The following is a 19,695-nucleotide window of genomic DNA, read 5'->3' as shown; positions in this document are numbered from 1 at the left end:
TTTAACTACCTCGGCAACCTCAGCCCCAGAAATAGGAGAGTCCACCACAGACTCCCCAGGCACTGCTTCCTCATAGGAAGACGTGTTGGTGGGATTGAGGAGGTCTTCGAAGTATTCCTTCCACCTATGCACAACATCCGCTGTTGAGGTCAGCAGAACACCATCCGCACCATACACGGTGTTGATAGTGCACTGCTTCCCCTTCCTGAGGCGGCGGATGGTGGTCCAGAATCGCTTCGAAGCCATCCGGAAGTCATTTTCCATGGCTTCCCCAAACTCTTCCCATGTCCGAGTTTTTGCCTCTGCAACCGCTGAAGCTGCACACCGCTTGGCCTGTCGGTACCTGTTCACTGCCTCTGGAGTCCTATGAGCCAAAAGAACCCGATAGAACTCCTTTTTCAGCTGGACGGCATCCCTCACCGCTGGTGTCTACCAGCGGGTTCTAGGATTACCGGCACGACAAGCACCAACTACCTTTGCAGCCACAGCTCCAATCAGCCGCCTCGACAATAGAGGTGCGGAACATGGTCCACTCGGACTCAATGTCCAGCACCTCCCTCGTGACATTGTTAAAGTTACTCCTGAGGTGGGAATTTAAACTTTCTCTGACAGGAGACTCTGCCAGACGTTCCCAGCAAACCCTCACAATACGTATTGGCCTGCCAGGTCTGTCCAGCATCCTCCCCCACCATCGCAGCCAAATCACCACCAGGTGGTGATCTGTAGAATGCTCCGCCCCTCTCTTTACCCGAGTGTCCAAAACATGAGGCCGCAAATCCGATGACACAACTACAAAGTCGATCATGGAACTGCGGCCTAGGGTGTCCTGGTGCCAAGTGCACATATGGACACCCTTATGTTTGAACTTGGAGTTTGTTATGGACAAACTGTGACGAGCACAAAAGTCCAATAACAAAACACCACTCGGATTCAGATCCGGGCGGCCATTCTTCCCAATCACGCCTCTCCAGGTTTCACTGTCGTTACCAACATGAGCGTTGAAGTCCCCCAGCAGAACAAGGGAATCACCCGAGGGAGCACTCTCCAGTACTCCCTCGAGTGTACCCAAAAAGGGTGGGTACTCCGGGTCCTGACTGTTGTTTGTGCTTACGCACCAAACAACAGTCAGGACCCGTCCCCCCACCCGAAGGCGGAGGGAGGCTACCCTTTCGTCCACTGGGTTGAACTCCAACGTACAGGCTTTGAGCCGGGGGGCAAGGAGAATTGCCACCCCAGCCCGTCGCCTTTCACTGCCGGCCACGCCAGAGTGAAAGAGAGTCCATCCCCTTTCAAGAGAATTGGTTCCAGAGCCCTTGCTGTGCGTCGAAGTGAGTCCGACTACATCCACCCGGAATTTCTCTACTTCGCGCACTAGCTCAGGCTCCTTCCCCCCCAGTGAGGTGACGTTCCATTAGCTAGCTTATGTAGCCGAGGATCGGACCACCAAGAGCCCTACCTTCGGCTTCCGCCCAGCTCACATTGCACCCGACCTCTATGGCCCCTGCTATGGGTGGTGAGCCCATTGGAGGGGGGACCCACGTTGCCTCTTCGGGCTGTTCCCGGCCGGGCCCCATGGGTACAGGCCCGACCACCAGGCGCTCGCCATCGTTCCCCACCTCCGGGCCTGGCTCCAGAGGGGGGCCCCGGTGACCCGCGTCCGGGCGAGGGAAATCTGGGTCCTTTGTTTTTACTTTTCATAGAGGTCTTCGAGCTGCTCTTTGTCTGGTCCCTCACCTAGGACCAGTTTGCCTTGGGAGACCCTACCAGGGGGCTGAAATCCCCCGGACAACATAGCTCCTAGGATCATTGGGACACGCAAAATCCTCTACCACGGTAAGGTGGCAGCTCAGAGAGGAGAATAATAACAACTATCTTGCACAATCGAAAAAACAATGTGAAATACGATTAATGACAAAACCCTGTTGTGCTTCCAAAGTCATAGTCAATAAAAGGAACACAACATAGACGTGTCCGATATTAAAGTTATTAAGAATATTTACCTCTTTGGGGTAAACACAAACTATTACAACAGTTAACATCCATCAAAAAGACAGCGTGCTCCAATTGGTTGCTGGGTACATCATATAATCATTCATGAGGGAGATGGAAATCCCCACCCCCAAAAAATTCAGAGGGACTACCGTTTATAATTTTCCAAATAGCCAACCACCACTTCCCCATATATATAAGTGTGTGTGAGTGTGTGTGAGTGTGTGTGTGTGTGTGTGTGTGTGTGTGTGTGTGTGTGTGTGTGTGTGTGTGTGTGTGTGTGTGTGTGTGTGTGTGTGTGTGTGTGTGTGTGTGTGTAAATATATATATATTTATATATATATGTGTGTGTATGTATGTATGTGTGTGTGTGTGTGTGTGTGTGTGTGCGTGTGTGTGTGTGTGTGTGTGTGTGTGTGTGTGTAAATATATATATATTTATATATATATGTGTGTGTATGTATGTGTGTATGTATGTGTGTGTGTGTGTGTGTGTGTGTGTGTGTGTGTGTGTCTGCCTTACAATACGAAGGTTCTGGGTTCCATCCTGCGCTTTGGATCTTTCTGTGTGGCGTTTGCATGTTCTCCCTGTGACTGTGTGGGTTCCCTCCCGGTGCTCCGGGAATGGAACAGAATGTTGTCTGTCTATCTGTGTTGGCCCTGCGATGAGGTGGCGACTTGTCCAGGGTGTACGTCGCCTTCTGCCCGATTGTAGCTGAGATAGGCGCCAGCGCCCCCCGCGACCCCAAAGGGGAATGAGCGGTAGAAAATGGATGGATGGATATATATAATATATATATACATCCGCCCGATTGTAGCTGAGATAGGCGCCAGCGCCCCCCGCGACCCCAAAAGGGAATAAGCAGTAGAAATGGATGGATGGATGGATATACATATATTGATTCATACACATGCAGTCCATAGAAAAGTGTCTCCAGAGTCTATCTAGCAAGATTGGCTAGCCATTATATGTGCTAGTGGGAGTGCTGGGAAGCAAGCAAAGCAAATCAAAACAAAACAGGCGTCCACACCTGTTGCTGTTTAATAACAGTGGAGCAGTCTTTAACGCATGCCGAGGACTCCATGGAAGTAAAACAGGTAAAACGAAGTGGACCAAGGCGACTGACTGCAGCAGCCCAGTAAAAGATGTTCATGTCGGCTAATGCCACATAGTTCTGTTGATATTTCAGATGATCACACTCATTTAATTGTGGTAGCCAAAATAGTGATCGTAATAAAATGTTATTATTAAGCAGCCCTATTGCAGATTATGACTCCGTAAAGGGGATTTTTGCCTATCATTCACAATCCTTATATAAGACAAGACAAGAAAAAAAGGACGTGTTTTCCTTTTTTTCTTAATTTGTAATATATGGCAAGTACGAGGAGCTAACAATGCAGCTAATGGGAGTAACCTATTGCACCTATAAAGCTATGTAAAAACATCCAACAACTACCAACAACACCCCATTAATCATCCATCCTCACCATCCTCATCCTCACCTGCATGTTAACCAGTTATTAGCATAATTGTTATTATAAGCGCTAACGCCGGGTGGCGTAGTGATCACAGAGCTACCTAGCTTTTGCAGCTTTTGACATACTGAGCCAGTGAGCTGCTGCATCACCTCTTAGTTGCTAAAGTTCATTTTACACCATAAATTACGCCTCTCACTTGTATAGTACAAAGTTATGGCCATTGACTGAAAATTTGGTCAACTTTGACCTTCGACTTACACCCGGAGGTGGTGAGAAAAGCCCGAAAAGGTGCTTGCTTCGTTTTTTTTTTAATTTGTGTAGGGATTATGAATAATTGTTCATCTAAACGGGAAAATATGTACATCTGATCAATCGGTATCCCAGTGAGCGCAGACATTGTACATTAAGTGATTGTTTTATTATGCTTGTGGTTTGTATTTCTTGTTTAGCACTAAGTAATAGTGTCACTTGCTGGATCTGCTTATCACTCAGCTTTTAAAACTCGTACCTCATCCTCTGGATATTCAGGCTCAACAATATAAGGTTCTGAATCATCATTTGTCCCAAAGTATTCACTGGCTCTCATATAGTCTGCCCTGAATATTGGTAGTCGTTGTTGAAGGAAATAGCGAACGTTGTGATGTGTCTGATTTTTGGAGTGCTCTTTGTAGGCGAAATAGAGCAAATCCCATTATTGTCATTGTTAGCTGACTTTTGCTGGTGTTTATTCATGATTTTGAATGCATAAAAAAAGGGAAAAATCTGTTCTTGTCTTACATAGGTATTTTGAATGACAAGCAAAATACAAAAGTTAAAAAAGGGCAGTACGCTTTAATGCTTTCAACTTTTGAACAACCTGTTTGATTTTAAAAACAGTTTTCAATATTCCATTATTTTTCTCATGTTCCTGTCTCTTCTTTTTGCAATTTTGATGATGATGTTTATAAACAAAGTGCAAAATACAAAGACTTGTCATGTCCACCCTGTGTTTAAGATATGTTCAGTGTTGTATACAGTAAGCTGCACTTCAATACGAAATGTTGTTAAATCAAAGTAAAACGAAAAACAAATATAGAATAGAATAGAAAGTACTTTATTGATCCCTGGGGGAAATTCAGCACCTCAGTTCGCTCATAATAGACAGTAAATACTATACAAATACTCAGGTGGTATTGGTTCAGGTGGGGTAAATTCTGTTCATTTTTCTATACGCTATGTCTCAAAGATGTTTTCTTGTTTTTTTTCTTTGGAGAAGAAAAAAGGACCAACAACAGACACTGCATGTGAAACAGATAAAAAGTAAGTATAATCATATTTTACATGCTGGGAATTCCTTTTTGCTTGGTCTGCAAGTGTAGTCAGTTTCTAAATGTTTCTAGGTTGCAAATTGATCCCTGTTAGTATGATCATTAAACAATTTGTTTCTAAAGTTAAAAAATATTTTGCTTTGTTTTGTTTTGAACAGACTTTCACATCATACCATGTTAAGTCCTTATACAAATTCAAAATCTGAAATGTGAGTACACCATATAGTGGATTAGATTTCTTTAGCGCTTTTCTAGATGCTCAAAGCACTTAACAGAGAACTGGGAACTTATTAATTAATTCCCTCCACAATCACACCATGGTGGTGGTAAGCTCCATTTGTAGACTGACTGAAGTGTGGCTGCCAATTTCCGCCTAAGGCACCTCTGACCACCAAACATTCATTCACATTCATGCCATATGTTTTGCAATTTTAACCTTACCTCTTATTTCAGGGGTGAACCTGGTGATAAACAAGAGAATAATGAAAAGATAAAGACAAAGGTCAGAAGGCGCAAGATCTTAAAGGAAGAGTCTGATATGCAAGAGTCGGCAGTAATAAAGAAAATTATTGCCTACCAGAGAAAACTCCTGGTAAATAGACTTCTTCCTTCCTTTTCTCTCCAATTTGTTGCTAAAGTGCTTGGAGTTATTTGTAACTTGTTTATGTCTTCCCACAGAATTATTTTGCCAGGAACTTTTACAACATGAGAATGTTAGCTCTCTTCGTTGCATTTGCCATAAACTTCATTCTGCTATTCTATAAGGTAATTGTGGACATTATGCAATGTCAAACTTCAAATGTATGCTTGTTTTTGGTCAGTCGGAAAAAGAAAACATATCTGCTCCTAATTGTGATGCAGACATGCTAACCACATGGTCCAAAGTTGCTGCACATTCTTTCAATGTTTTTTGTTTACATTATTTTGACATTATTACAGGTAATGCTAAAATAGCGATAAATAGATGCGGAAAGCTAATGTTTTATTTTAGGCCTTTTTGCTTTTTCAGTCTGCCTTCTTTAGAGCAGGGGTGTCCACACTAACTAATTCAATGTACGGCGTATCAGTTTATGCTAAGTTATTTAAAAATATATATTATTTAGTGTTATTTCTGATATACTTCATTAACAATTAATTCATGTATTTTTCAGAACATGTCAGAAGTGTGGCTCAGATGATAGAGCAGCCGGCCAAAAATTTGAGGTTCCCTGGTTCAAATCCAGCTTTCGCAATCCTAGTCAGTGCTGTTGTTTACTTGGGCAGAAAACTTTTTAGGTTTATCAATGTAAAAGCGCTTTGAGTCAATAGAGAAAACGCGTTTTATAAATATCATTCACTTCACGTTGAGGGCAAATTAAAAAAACAGCTAAAAAAGGCCCCACAGCCGCACTTTGGACACCCATGCTTTGAAGCAACGTGGAGGAAATAACTAACGTTGTGTGTATGAGAAGTTATCAGGGGCAGCATGATGGCACATGTGGTTAACACATTTATTTCACGGTTTTCTGCTCACTTGCGTGGGTTTACACCAGGGCTATTGAGCTGGCAGCCCGGGGGCCAAATAACAAATAACACCATACTGACCCCCGAGTTTAGTTCAAAACTGGGTAAACAAAGGTTTTACAGCAAATTCCAAAAACACTGAAGTCCTGCTGTTATATAGAGGAACTTGTACCAGTGTAAACACAGTAGAAGGTCCTTGCATTGACATCTTAACTTCTTAAAGGCCAGTGTCCATAGCAGCCAACAATTGTATTTTGTATGATAGGGCTATTGTCTTCAGATATGTATAACTGATAAAAGAAATGGACCAAAATGTGCAGTGCAGAGAATGTTGGTTCTCAAAGTAAGAATACTAATGAAGGGAGAAGTTTAGCCCTCAGGTCCTTAGTTTTCGGAAAATGTGGCCCACTGATCAATTTAGTTGAATACCGCTATACTTCAGGTTCCGACCACACTCCCAAAACATGCAAGTTTAGTTAATTAAATATGGAGATTCTATTGCTAAACACCCCAATTCAAGATGGGTCTGGACATTTGGAACAACTCGGTACGTTACAGCCATTGAATGAGTTAGCACAATTTAGCAAGGATATTGTGTTGTTTATGAAAATGCACTGAAGCTGTTACACCCTGTGGCTTTTGTACCCTCTTCATTTTCATTCTTTTTCTATTGACGGTGGCACAAAAAAACAACATATGTGGCTCATTATCAGCATGCCCACTGCCATACAATACGGACCTGAAGCATTGACTGGATTCACTGTGGGTGTAAGTAAGCAAGTTGATTAGATAGTACTGGGAAAGCGACAGGGATGATGGGGTTAGCCCATTTAGCCAATTAACAAACATATTGCCAGATTACACATATAGCTTCATCGCCTTTCTTTTTGTCAAATTTGCGATAAAATTTAAAGTCCCCGGTTTTCGATAGTCTTATACAACGATGCAACCCCTAGAATCGTTTTAAGGTCAGAAGGAATGAAACCAAAACAAATGAAGTCGTACAGGTAAAGGCAACAAAAAATGCTGTTTTGAAACCTACAAAAACTCTTAATTGGTTGAATATGCATGATGAAAAAAAAACTTCCTAAGATTGTTGGCTCACCTGAAGTGAGTGTGATTGGTTGTTTGTACCCGCTGGGTTGGTTGACAATCACTCCTGACTGACTCAATATCAGCTGAGATAGGCTCACCCTTATAAGTTAAATGGTGCATAATTAGTTAATAATTAATTTGCAGAGGTCTATGGTTTAGTGAGTGCTACTCCAGTTGTAAATGCCACAACACAAAATATCAATACTTTGAGATAAATATTTGCACCTGTCATAATTGGGAAAAATTCTGTTTAGTTTTAAATTATTAAATCTACTCACTAATTGTTCTATTTAGGTTTCTACATCCTCAACATCAGTAGCTGAGGAAAGGGACGTGGTGCACTCCAGCAGTCAACCAGAAAGCAGTATTCAATGGGATGCATTGGGTGGCGAGCCAATGGTAGAAACAAAAGATGGAGTAATGGATGACCCAAGACAGCTCTTGAAGTCCGTCATGGTCCGCTTTGTTCTGGAAGAAGGCAGTGGGTACATGGAACCCATGCTGCGGATCTTGGCTATTCTTCACACTGTCATCTCTTTCTTCTGTATCATCGGATATTATTGTCTCAAGGTATGATGTTGACTCTTGTTACCGACCACAGCAGAATTATAACTGATGAAGTTGTCAACAAACAGCTTCATGGCTCCATGTTTTTTATTTTAAGATGATGTCACTCATTACTCCAAACTATATCCTGTCACCACGTCATGTTATTTCTATCACTGACCATTTGTGAGGACAACAATGAAAAATATCATTAGCCGAGTGAACACCACTTTCAGTATGAACCGCTCCAGGGTAACAATGCTTTTATGAACATGGACAGATTTATAGCAAAGAAAGCGAACCTTTAGTCTTGTACACACCCATTTTTTGTTTAAAAATGTTTTGTATTAATCATCATCATCATCATTAGGAACAGTACATTTCATCATCATCAACTTTCATTCATTCAATAGTGGTGAGGACGAATACATTTTAGAATGTCAAATGTGTTTGATTATTATGAGCCGCATTGTTCCCTTGTCACTTTGCGGTTTACTTGCTGCTGTCTCTGGGCATCAACAAATTCAAAACACTGCATTGACATTAGAGTACCCATTGAAGTATTCTGTTAAAATTAGGTTAATTTAAGCATAGGAAGTGTTTATACAGCGTGTTTGTGTTTGTGTGAGTGAAAGCTGTGTGGAATGTATAAAAGGCTTATAAAGGTGTTCAATGTATATTTATATATATTATATATAAATCATAATTAAGGTGGTTCCCTACTTTCCGGAAATGTATGTACTATGGCTGGCTCCAGAATGTAACCCCTGGTATAAGTGACGGAACACTGTATCTAAAATAGGCCTTCTTTGGGCGTGTCCATTATTCACGGTGTTTTGTACGTCATGGAGCGTAAACCGAATAGTGGGGATCTACTCTAAACAACATTGTAGTACCTGCATTTATTTGTGGGGATGTGTCAATAGCGAGTTGAACTAGGGAAAACCAAGTAGAATCTGTATTGTGGCAAAGGGGCTGTAGGTCCTCCTAGTAGACAATGTGCTCAAAATAATGAATAAATCAAAAAGTCAAATGAAGTCATTTTAAACCAAATTATTTTCCACTAAAGTATCATTGTTCCAACTGTGTGTGACTGGATATGTGTGTTGGTTGGTGTATGTGTAATGCAGGTTCCACTGGTGATATTCAAGCGTGAGAAAGAGATTGCCAGGAAGTTGGAGTTTGATGGTCTTTACATTACCGAGCAGCCGTCGGAGGATGACATTAAAGGGCAGTGGGACAGACTTGTTATCAACACACAGTAAGTACACTTTGAATCTTAACTCTGAGGTTAACTTGCTTACCACTTTGTATATTTAAGGGGGCTGCGTGGCTCGGTTGTTAGAGCGGCCGTGCCATCAACTTGAGGGTTGTAAGTTTGAGCCCCGCTTCCACCATCCTAGTCACTGCCATTGTGTCCTTGGGCAAAATAATCGGGCAGAAGGCGGGGTACACTCTGGACAAGTCGCACACATTCACACACTAGGGACCATTTACTGTTGCCAATCAACCTATTCCCAGGTGCATGTGTTTGGAAGTGGGAGGAAGCCGGAGTACCCGGACGGAACCCACGCATTCACGGGGAGGACATGCAAACTCCACACAGAAAGATCCCGAGCCCGGGATTGAACCCTGACTACTCAGGATCTTCGTATTGTGAGGCAGATGCACTAACCCCTCTGCCACCGTGAAGTCCTACGCCTCATCTACTACCTGCAATTTCTCTCCGAAATCCTGGAAAAAAGTTGCCTTACAGATTCATGCCCATCTTTCCAGCAAAACCCTGTATGAACAGTTGCAGCCTGGTTTTCGCTCCACCTACAGCACAGCAACAGCTCTTCTCAAAATCACAAATTACCCTCTGTTGGCAGCTGACTCAAGGCTTCCATTAAACCTCATCCTCCTTGATCTGAGCGCCGCATTTCACACCATATGCCATTGCACTCTCCTTGACTGACTAGCCTCCATTGGTATATCTGACACAACCTGAGCCTGTTTCAATTCTCATCTTTCTGGCCGTACTGAGTTCAGACAATTGAAATCATTCTCATCCCATTCATTCACCTTTCTCCTGGTGTAACCCAAGGCTGTCATCTGCCCTATACGTTTCATCATTTACTTTCTCCAATTTGTCAGATTTTATGTAAACATAACATACATGTTCACTGTTACTGTCCTCTTCCACCTTTCCTCCCTCCTCCCTTTGAACCTGTTTACAGGAAATTTAATCCTGGTTCACTAGTAATTTTCTTCAAATAACAGCGATAAAACAGAGGTAGTTCTCATTCTAAGTCTGCAGTCTCCAAGCAGCCCAGTTTCACCATCACCATAAACAACTCCTTGGTGTCCCCCTCCTCCTACGTTTAGAGTCTGTGTGTTGTCCTTGACAGTACCCTGTCATTTCATACCCACATCAGCAACACCATTTGATATGCCTATTTCCACCTTTGCAACATCAACCGCCTCCGCCTTTCACTCACTCCAATTCTCTTGTCCCTTTTCGTCTAGATTTATGCAACTCCTTACTCTTTTTTTCTCCCTCAAGAACTCCTCATCTCCTGCCATCAGTCTCACCACACCTCTTCTTCACCAACTCCACTGGCTTCCCACCGCATAAACTATAAAGTACTCCTCCATAAATTCAAGGCTATCTGTCTGACGACCTACACTTCCACATTCCTACCTGATCCCTTGGGTCTTCCTTCTCCATCAACCTTACCGTCGCCTAAGCCCCCCTGTTTACCATGGGGTTAAGAGCTTTCACCCGCTCTGTACCTTGCCTCTGGAACTTCTTCCCCCCTGACATCAGGAACATACTTTCATCTTTAAAACTGACATTAAACCCACCTGTTTAGGCTGACCTGTGCCTGACGCAAATGTCGGTTTTTAATTATTTATTTTTTATGTTGCTTTTATGTGATGTACGGTGGGCGACCTTGAGTGCCAAGAATGGTGCCTTACAAAATAAATTCATTAATAACATTTAGTATTTCACAATACAATTATTTTTACATCAATACTGCAATGTTGTTCTCAGATGATTTGATGCTTGTCATTATTTAATGATTTGTTTTTTAATTTGTAGATCTTTCCCGAATAACTACTGGGATAAGTTTGTGAAGAGAAAAGTAGGTGTCATTCACAGTTAAAATATATTTTGTTAAAGCAGTTTGAAATGTTTCAATATTATTTTTGTCTGTCTTCCTCAGGTGATGGATAAGTATGGGGAATTTTACGGCCATGATCGGATCAGCGAACTGCTGGGATTGGATAAGGCTGCTTTGGACTTTAGCGATGCTTATAAAAAAAGAAAGCCAAGGAGAGACAGCTCACTGGCTGCTGTGTGAGTACACTGAAGTTTGTGACAACGTTTGTACTTAGATTTACTCTAAGTTTCTGAAAAATATGTCCCTCCTATTTTTTTTCTTAAATTATAGTATTGCGCTTTTCAAGGGGAATATAGTTTTCAAAAATCTGCGACTGAGTGTTTTGATCTTGCTTGCCTGAAATATCAATCAATCAATCAATCAGTCAATCAATGTTTATTTATATAGCCCTAAATCACAAGTGTCTCAAAGGGCTGCACAAACCACAATGACATCCTCGGTAGAGCCCACATAAGGGTAAGGAAAAACTCACCCCTGTGGGATGTCAACAATGATGACTATGAGAAACCTTGGAGAGGACCGCATATGTGGGCAACCCCCCTCCAGGGGACCGAAAGCAATGGATGTCGAGCGGATCTAACATGATATTGTAAAAGTCCAATCCATAGTGGATCCAACATAGCCAAGAGAATCTAGACCAAAGTGGATCCAATATAGTAGCGAGAGTCCCGTCCAAAGTGGAGCCAGCAGGAAACCATCCCAAGCGGAGGCGGATCAGCAGTGCAGAGATGTCCCCAACCGATACACAGGCGAGCGGCCCATCCTGGGTCCCGACTCTGGACAGCGAGTACTTCATTCATGGCCACCGGACCGGACATAGGAGAAAAAGAAAAGAAACGGCAGATCAACTGGTCTAAAAAGGGGGTGTATTTAAAGGCTAGAGTATACAAATGAGTTTTAAGATGAGACTTAAAGGCCTACTGAAATGAGATTTTCTTACTTAAACAGGAATAGCAGGTCCATTCTATGTGTCATACTTGATCATTTCGCAATATTGCCATATTTTTGCTGAAAGGATTTAGTAGAGAAAATCGACGATAAAGTTTGGCACTTTTGGTACTTCTTGAAAAAGCCTCGCTTTTACCGGAAGTCGCAGACGATGACGTCGCAAGTGTGGGTGTTCCTCACATATTCACATTGATTTTAATGGGAGCCTCCAACAAAAACAGTTATTCGGACCGGGAAAACGACAATTCCCCCATTAATTTGAGCGAGGATGAAAGATTCGTGTTTGATGATATTGATAGCGACGGACTAGAAGAAAAAAAAAAAAAACGCGATAGCATTGGGATGTATTCCGATGTTTTTAAACACATTTACTAGGATAATTCTGGGAAATCCCTTATTTTTCTATTGTGTTGCTAGTGTTTTAGTGAGTTTAATATTACCTGGTAGTTGGAGGGGTTTGTCCACGGGTGTGTTGACGCCATGTCTCACGGGTGTCGACGGCAGCTGTACGGACCACACAAGCTCAGCTGATATCCGGTAAGTGGCAACTTTTTAAACACAATTTTCTCACCGAAACCTGCTGGTTGACATTCGGTTGGGATCCATGTCTGCTTGACCGCGCTCTGATCCATAGTAAAGTTTCAGCTCCGGGAATTTTAAACAAGTGTGTGGCCAAAGGCTAAAGCTTCCCAACTCCATCTTTCTACTGTGACTTCTCCAATATTAATTGAACAAATTGCAAAAGATTCAGCAACACAGATCTCCAAAATACTGTGTAATTATGCCCTCAAAGCAGACGACTTTTACCTGTGTGTGTGTGTGTGCGTAGCGCTCATACTTCCTAAAAACGCGTGACGTCCTGCGTACACGTCATTATTACACAACGTTTCCAAGATGAAACTCCCGGGAAATTTAAAATTGTAATTCAGTAAACTAAAAAAGCCGTATTGGCATGTGTTGCAATGTTAATATTTCATCATTGATGTATAAACTATCAGTGGTGGGTAGTAGTGGGTTTCAGTAGGCCTTTAAATGCTTCTACTGAGGTAGCATCTCGAACTGTTACTGGGAGGGCATTCCAGAGTACTGGAGCCCGAATGGAAAACGCTCTATAGCCCGCAGACTTTTGGGCTCTCGGAATCACTATCCTTTGAACGCAGATTTCTTGCCGGGACATATGGTACAATACAATTGGCAAGATAGGCTGGAGCTAGACCGTGTAGTATTTTTTACGTAAGTAGTAAAACCTTACACTTAAAAATTAAGTGCACAGGAAGCCAGTGCAGGTGAGCCAGTATAGGCATAATATGATCAAACTTTCTTGTTCTGGTCAAAAGTCTAGCAGCCGTATTTTGGACCAACTGTAATCGTTTAATGCTAGACATCAGGAGACCCGAAAATAATACGTTAAAGTAATTGAGACGAGACGTAACAAATAACTTTTTATTATTTACTCGTCCACATGTACAAGCTAATTCTGAAAAAATGTGTATGGTCCCCAATGAGGTCTGCATACACACATTTTAACAATAAGCTATTATTGCATTGATATGTTAAACACTCTCTAAATATGTGGCAATGACAGGCAGACAGTATTAAAAAGTAAACAAGCTCCCTTATGATATAGATGTGCTGTATGGTAGAATAACTAAGTGTAAATGCAGTTTTAATGTTTTCATGGATATGTTCAATAAAATATTTGCAGATCAGCATAAAAGTGAAATTAACACAAATCTTAGAAATACTGCTAGCGATATGGAGTAAGACACTTTTTTTTATAGCTCCTGCAAAATGCTAAATTTTACTGTGTAATTTTAGCTCACTTCTTATCTGTTAACTGTCAGAAAAATATCCTTTTATGTTAAACTGAGAATAAAAAGACATGAAAAATGTTTGTCAACTCGGAATATGTTTTACTTTATTTTGTCACCAGGCTCAACTCGATCGATGCTCAATACCAGATATGGAAGCTGGGAGTAGTGTTTACTGACAACGTAAGCATACACATCATTTGACCATGTCTTATCTCAGATGTGTCTCATATCCACTGTAAAACTGTATCAGCTTACAACACCCATGGTAAATTTGATAATAATAAGGAAGTAGGGGCCTTTATTTTACGTGATCTTAATAATCAAGGAGGATGTTTTATACAGTTAATATTTCACAAAAGTAAAATGCTTAACACAGTTGGTGCTGTTACTTCACTAGTCCATTACTTAATGATGCACAACTAAAATAAAAAATGTGTCTGAAATTAAATATTTTTAAGTTGTCTATCTTGTCACCACCTTGCCTATTAAATGATTTCTCTCTCTTCCTGCAGTCTTTCCTGTATCTGGCCTGGTATATGACCATGTCTATTCTGGGTCACTACAACAATTTTTTCTTTGCTGCACATCTGCTTGATATTGCAATGGGCTTCAAGACGCTGCGGACCATTCTGTCATCAGTCACGCACAACGGAAAACAGGTCTGGTGCTTCAGGCGTGTTGCGTGTATAAACTAGAAGAATGCAATTTTCTATGCCATCTTCTGTTATATGTATGCGCTCATTTATATATATATATATATATATATATTAGGGGTGGGCAAATTAATGCGTTAATTACGAGTTAACTCATCAATCTATTAACGCCAACAATTATTTTATCGCACATTTGCGTATGTTGTTTACATGCTTTTATTTTGTTAACGCCTTTTCTTAACAAGATGGCGGCGCCCGGACGGGCTTCAGCGTCGAGGAGCTCTTGGTAAAGATGGAACATTTGGCAAAAATACCGGACAATTCTGCAAATTTCATAGCTGGCTTACAGCGTGGTCACTCCGGGATCACTTACGGCTGCCAGACAATTCTGAATGTGGATAGATCGGGCCGTTTTGGACTGAATGACGCGTGCTTGCTAGACCGGCTAGCTAGCATGGGAATACTTTGCCGGCTACATCCAGCGGCCTGTGAAGCAGCGGAGTATATGTGTTGTCTGTCTATTTATGAATAATGCAGACGAGGAGTGTTGGCTGAGTTCTTAACGTTAACTTTAAGAGCGTGCATATCACAACATACAAGATGCCGTCATGGCGTCACAACCTATACAGGGCTACCGCGCATGCTCGTCACTCCTGTTGCATGCTGGGTAGGGTAGTTCTTTTATTCCCTGGCTCATAACATCACAATATAGTACCATGTATATGCGTTCAGTTTATCAAAGCACCAAGCAAACAATCCGAAAATTCCCATCATATCAATTCCTAGATATGGTCATAATTATTTTAAGTGCACTACGCAGAATAAACACAACATTATTAATATTGCTACTACGGATAATTTGATCAAAAATTCCCTAAAACAGCCCACTACCTATAATATAGGTTTTTTAAACTTAAGATCCCTGATAAAAAAAAAATGTTTTCTGCTGTTACCTCAGAAATTGCTACCTCAGAAATTGCCTGTTCAGATGTTATGATTGTGGCTCAGAGATTTGTATGTAGATTATATTTATTTTCCATAACAAACAGGATAACTTAAATACCCTGGCAGTGGCAATAAGCTTAAATGTTTGTATTTACATTTTTTGAGTTGATTTTCATAAAATATGCTATTTAACTGCTACTGTTTAACAAGGACTGATTTAAATTGTGTTTGCACAACAAATGTTTTGGAGCTTTTGTTCATGTGGGAGAATATTCCAATAAAGGTGCACTACACACTACTTTTGAATTCTTTATTGGGCTTTGCGTATACAATGCAGTTAATCGCGATTAATCTGAGAAATAGTGCGATTAACTTCGATTAAAATTTTTAATCGTTGCCCAGCCCTAATATATATATATATATATATATATATATATATATATATATATATATATATATATATATATATATATATATATGATTTCTCAGGATGTCCTTCCATGAACAAATAATTGTTTATTTAACACACTGCTTGACGTAGGAGGAATAAAATGACATGTTAAAACAAAGACTTGTCTCGATATTGATACAATTATTTAAGTGCAGTTGATTTAAAAAAAACTACTATACTGTTTGAATCACTGCTAGCTTTGCCGTTTTGGTAATTATGGGGGTTACAGTACATGCTGCACTCCAGTGTGATTTACTGGGTTGCAGCACTTTGGAAAGACTGATACATAGAGGGATCATAATGTGATTTTTGTTCTACGTCTAAAACACTTCCTTGTGATCGACATAATATGTAATGGTGTTTTTCTGGTTTTGGATAGATTATTTTAAAGACCATCTTCATGCTGCTTTCTGACCATCTTTTTAGGATGTGCCGTTTTGTGTCTTATTTATTGTGTTTTCTCCCGGTCAGACATGTTGTAGTAGTTTTTAGCGCTTCCATATCACGTCAACTGATAACTTAAAACTGTACGCTGCTTTGGATTAAAAATGGCAACAGCAGAGGATGCATGTGCATGTACATGTCCGCCACACAACAGGAGGATAGAGAAAAATAAGGAACTTATTGAATTCAATGGCCGACTCGCACAAAGCTCGTTGGGTAAAACTTTACCACATATAGCGATATCCGTAAAAGTCACCAATGGGAAAAATTGTGAAAATTCCAAACGCCTCGTTTGGAGGAAGTATGAAGGAAGGCAAGATTGTTTTATAAATATCTCTACCTTGCCTCCATCTGTTTGAATTACACATTTTCGGATTTACGCAGATCCGAAATACACAAAAACAGGAACTAATAGGTAAGAACAGTTGGTTTTGCATAATAGGTCCTCTTTAAGTTTTTAAATCCTCAAAAATCTGTATTTACATACACTATATGGACACAAGTATTCAAAAACACCTTATAAAATAGTCAGGGTTTTAAGACAAATCTTTAGTCTCTCCTGAATCTTAATTTTTCAGTTTGCCAATAATTTGTGGACAGCTAAAAGCATTCTTTTTTCAGGAACAGTTTGGAGCAGGTCTTTCTTCCTCAGTGCACAAAGCTATGTCCATCAAGGCATGAGTGGATAAATCCTGACCCGAACCCTATCTCACACATTTGTTTGCTGAGCCATCTTACGCAACATCAGTGTCTCTTCTAGATAAATGAACACCAATCCCCTGTCAGAGTTAGTTTGTGTTGAACCCCAAGATGCAGAGAAGGAGGCAGGCATTGAAGGAGAAAACATGATTTAATATAAATACTAAAACAAAATCAAACAAAAGAGTACAACAAAAAGCGCGCACAAGGCGGATAACAAACTAAAAGAGCTAGCATTGGAGCTAGAAAACAACAGGAGCTTAGCATGGAATCTAACAAAAACAAAAGAGCCTAGCGTGGACGCTAGTGGGTAGCAAGCAGGAAAACAAAAGTCGTACGTGTTGTATAAAGATAAATTGAAAGCAGGGAACAAAAGACAGTAAGTTCCAAAATGCTACCGAAATATAGCTTACCGCTACGCTGCAACGACACGACACAGCAGGAGCGAAAATACAATACAATAATCCAGCACTGACTGATTGACACCAGGTGTGGCCAGGTGCCAATCAGCCACAACTGAGGGGACACAGCACTCAGGGAGAAAGACGGGAAACAGACAAAATGAGAGCGCTGACAGGAACTAAATGGTAAATGGGTTATACTTGTATAGCACTTTTCTACCCCTTTTTAAGGAGACCAAAGCGCTTTAACAGTATTTCCACATTCGCCCATTCACACACACATTCACACACTGACGGCGGGAAATACTACACACACACAGAGGAAAAACACAAACAAACTGTCAGGGGCAAGCCTGACATCCCCCAAACAACACTTTCTAAAATCCTGTACATAGTCAGACAGTTAGCTGTTAAAACATATAGTGTACATTTTAGTAAGGAAGCGAAACCAAAAGAGGCTTATTGCAATAACTCACTGGGACACAGAGAGAAAACATATTAGGTTTGATTTTATGTTATATACTAATCCAATCCCAAAGTAGGGATTCTACTTGGTGTGTTAATTAAAAATAGTAATACTACAATTATATCTGTGGAAAAAAATGTTAGGTTCTACAGATTTGTGGAAGCCTGTAATGAGTCTTTCTTGGTCATGATGGTAGTTTTGTTTGTCAACATATTTCCCTCCAGCTGGTGTTAACAGTTGGCCTGTTAGCAGTGGTGGTGTATCTCTACACAGTAGTGGCCTTCAACTTCTTCAGAAAGTTCTACAACAAGAGTGAAGATGGAGAATTACCTGACATGAAGTGTGATGACATGCTAACAGTGAGTATTTACGAGCATTTTACTTGGGATGCACTATAGGAGATCAGACTGCAGATTCCCTATAATCGATTAAATTCTCTTATGTTACTGGAATGAATGTTGTGTGAAATTAAATATTATTTAGCATTAGTATTATATATACATATAGTATAGAGAAAGTATATTTAACACTCTGTGTCCATTTGACTTTATCTTATTGTTTTACACAATTGGTTACAGCTTCTATGACTGCATGTGTGAGTTAAGACTGGTTTAGACTACAAAGGCTGAAATATGTTGTGTAGCTTTTGAGTAACCAGTCATTTGCCATTTATGGGTAGAAAGCCACGGTTCAAAGAATTTAATTATACAGTTCACCCTCAGGCAATGAAGGTATTCTGTATTTTCTGTATTTTTTGTCCAATAATTTTCAACCAGTGATGCTGTACAGTAAGGGTTCTTAACCTTTTTGACCTCAGGGCCAAATTGTTCTTGTACAAAGTGGCCAATTATAATACACTCAACAAAAATATAAACTCAACACTTTAGTTTTTTCCTAAGTTGAACTCAAAGATTGTACAAACATAAAAGGCCTATCCCTCTCACTTAATGCCCTCAAATCTTGTCTGTGCAAGTGAGCACTTCTCCTTTGACACAATATTTCACCTCACAGGTGTAGCAAATCAAGATGCACAGTAGACAACATAATCATTGCACAGGCCTCCAGCGAACTAACATTTATTTGTTATTGGCACAATTTGCATTTAGTCCAAATTTGCTTAAATCACGAAATGATTGCCATTTGATACGCCATATGTCGCGTTGATGATAACACACATTATGTGTTAGGGTTATAAAACATACTGAATATTATGTATTATTTTGGAGCCTGGTTGCAGCTTTGAAACATATTTTTATCATACATTTTAAATTACATCATTATTGATTGTTTTTAATATGATATTGTACAACATTTAGTATCAATTGTGTTAATCTGCATTCATTTATATATTCAAAATTTGGATTTTGAAGAGTACACCCACATCCACCTACTATTCCACATGTAATGAAAGTTATACAATATTTAGCAAATACAAATAAGAAAGGAAATACAATTGCAACTGCTGCCAAACTATCTGAAAGAAAGACTATATAAGGGCTGTACAGCTGCAGCGTGTGTTGTTTCAGGGTGGGAGGACGGCCTTCTGTCACCCGGAAATTTCAGGACTAATCCTCTATCGTCAGCCAGCCATAGCATTCCAGGGAGCTCTATTTATTCCTATTAAGGATTTGGGGGTGGCAGCTATTGCCTTTTCGACAAGAAGGGGACAGAGACTTAGTGCAGTAGATAGATGGACAGATGAAGGTTCAGTGCTTCAGGGGAGGTTTTCATCCCTCTGCTCCCTGTATGTTTGAAAATTAATCCCTTGTGATAACATTCAGCAGGATG

General features: G+C 40.5%; 1 protein-coding gene and 1 long non-coding RNA gene across 10 annotated transcripts in view; one reads left to right on the top strand and one right to left on the bottom strand.

Annotated features, from left to right (window-relative positions):
• Window positions 1–12,871, bottom strand: part of LOC133557848 (uncharacterized) — an 83,192-nt gene extending 70,321 nt beyond the window's left edge. For both annotated transcript variants that reach the window (XR_009807855.1, XR_009807854.1), the window contains exons 1-2: window positions 12,606–12,871; window positions 12,475–12,538 (exon numbers count right to left, since the gene is read on the bottom strand). This is a non-coding gene — a long non-coding RNA (uncharacterized LOC133557848). The remainder of the gene's footprint in view (window positions 1–12,474; window positions 12,539–12,605) is intronic.
• The window catches only part of ryr2a (ryanodine receptor 2a (cardiac)), a 310,189-nt gene that overhangs the window by 267,906 nt on the left and 22,588 nt on the right, over window positions 1–19,695 (top strand). For 7 of the 8 annotated variants that reach the window (XM_061908696.1, XM_061908695.1, XM_061908691.1 and 4 more), the window contains 10 exons: window positions 4,721–4,767; window positions 5,229–5,367; window positions 5,454–5,540; window positions 7,668–7,943; window positions 9,050–9,180; window positions 11,005–11,047; window positions 11,129–11,262; window positions 13,968–14,028; window positions 14,361–14,507; window positions 18,132–18,266. In XM_061908696.1, coding sequence (XP_061764680.1) covers window positions 4,721–4,767; window positions 5,229–5,367; window positions 5,454–5,540; window positions 7,668–7,943; window positions 9,050–9,180; window positions 11,005–11,047; window positions 11,129–11,262; window positions 13,968–14,028; window positions 14,361–14,507; window positions 18,132–18,266 — 1,200 coding nt within the window. The remainder of the gene's footprint in view (window positions 1–4,720; window positions 4,768–5,228; window positions 5,368–5,453; window positions 5,541–7,667; window positions 7,944–9,049; window positions 9,181–11,004; window positions 11,048–11,128; window positions 11,263–13,967; window positions 14,029–14,360; window positions 14,508–18,131; window positions 18,267–19,695) is intronic. The other variant, XM_061908692.1, reaches the window with a different exon arrangement.

This window comes from Nerophis ophidion, linkage group LG08, assembly GCF_033978795.1.
Source record: "Nerophis ophidion isolate RoL-2023_Sa linkage group LG08, RoL_Noph_v1.0, whole genome shotgun sequence".
In the NCBI taxonomy this organism is placed as follows: domain Eukaryota; kingdom Metazoa; phylum Chordata; class Actinopteri; order Syngnathiformes; family Syngnathidae; genus Nerophis; species Nerophis ophidion.
Note: the sequence above shows the minus strand (reverse complement) of the source record. Positions and strands in the feature narration are given on the sequence as shown.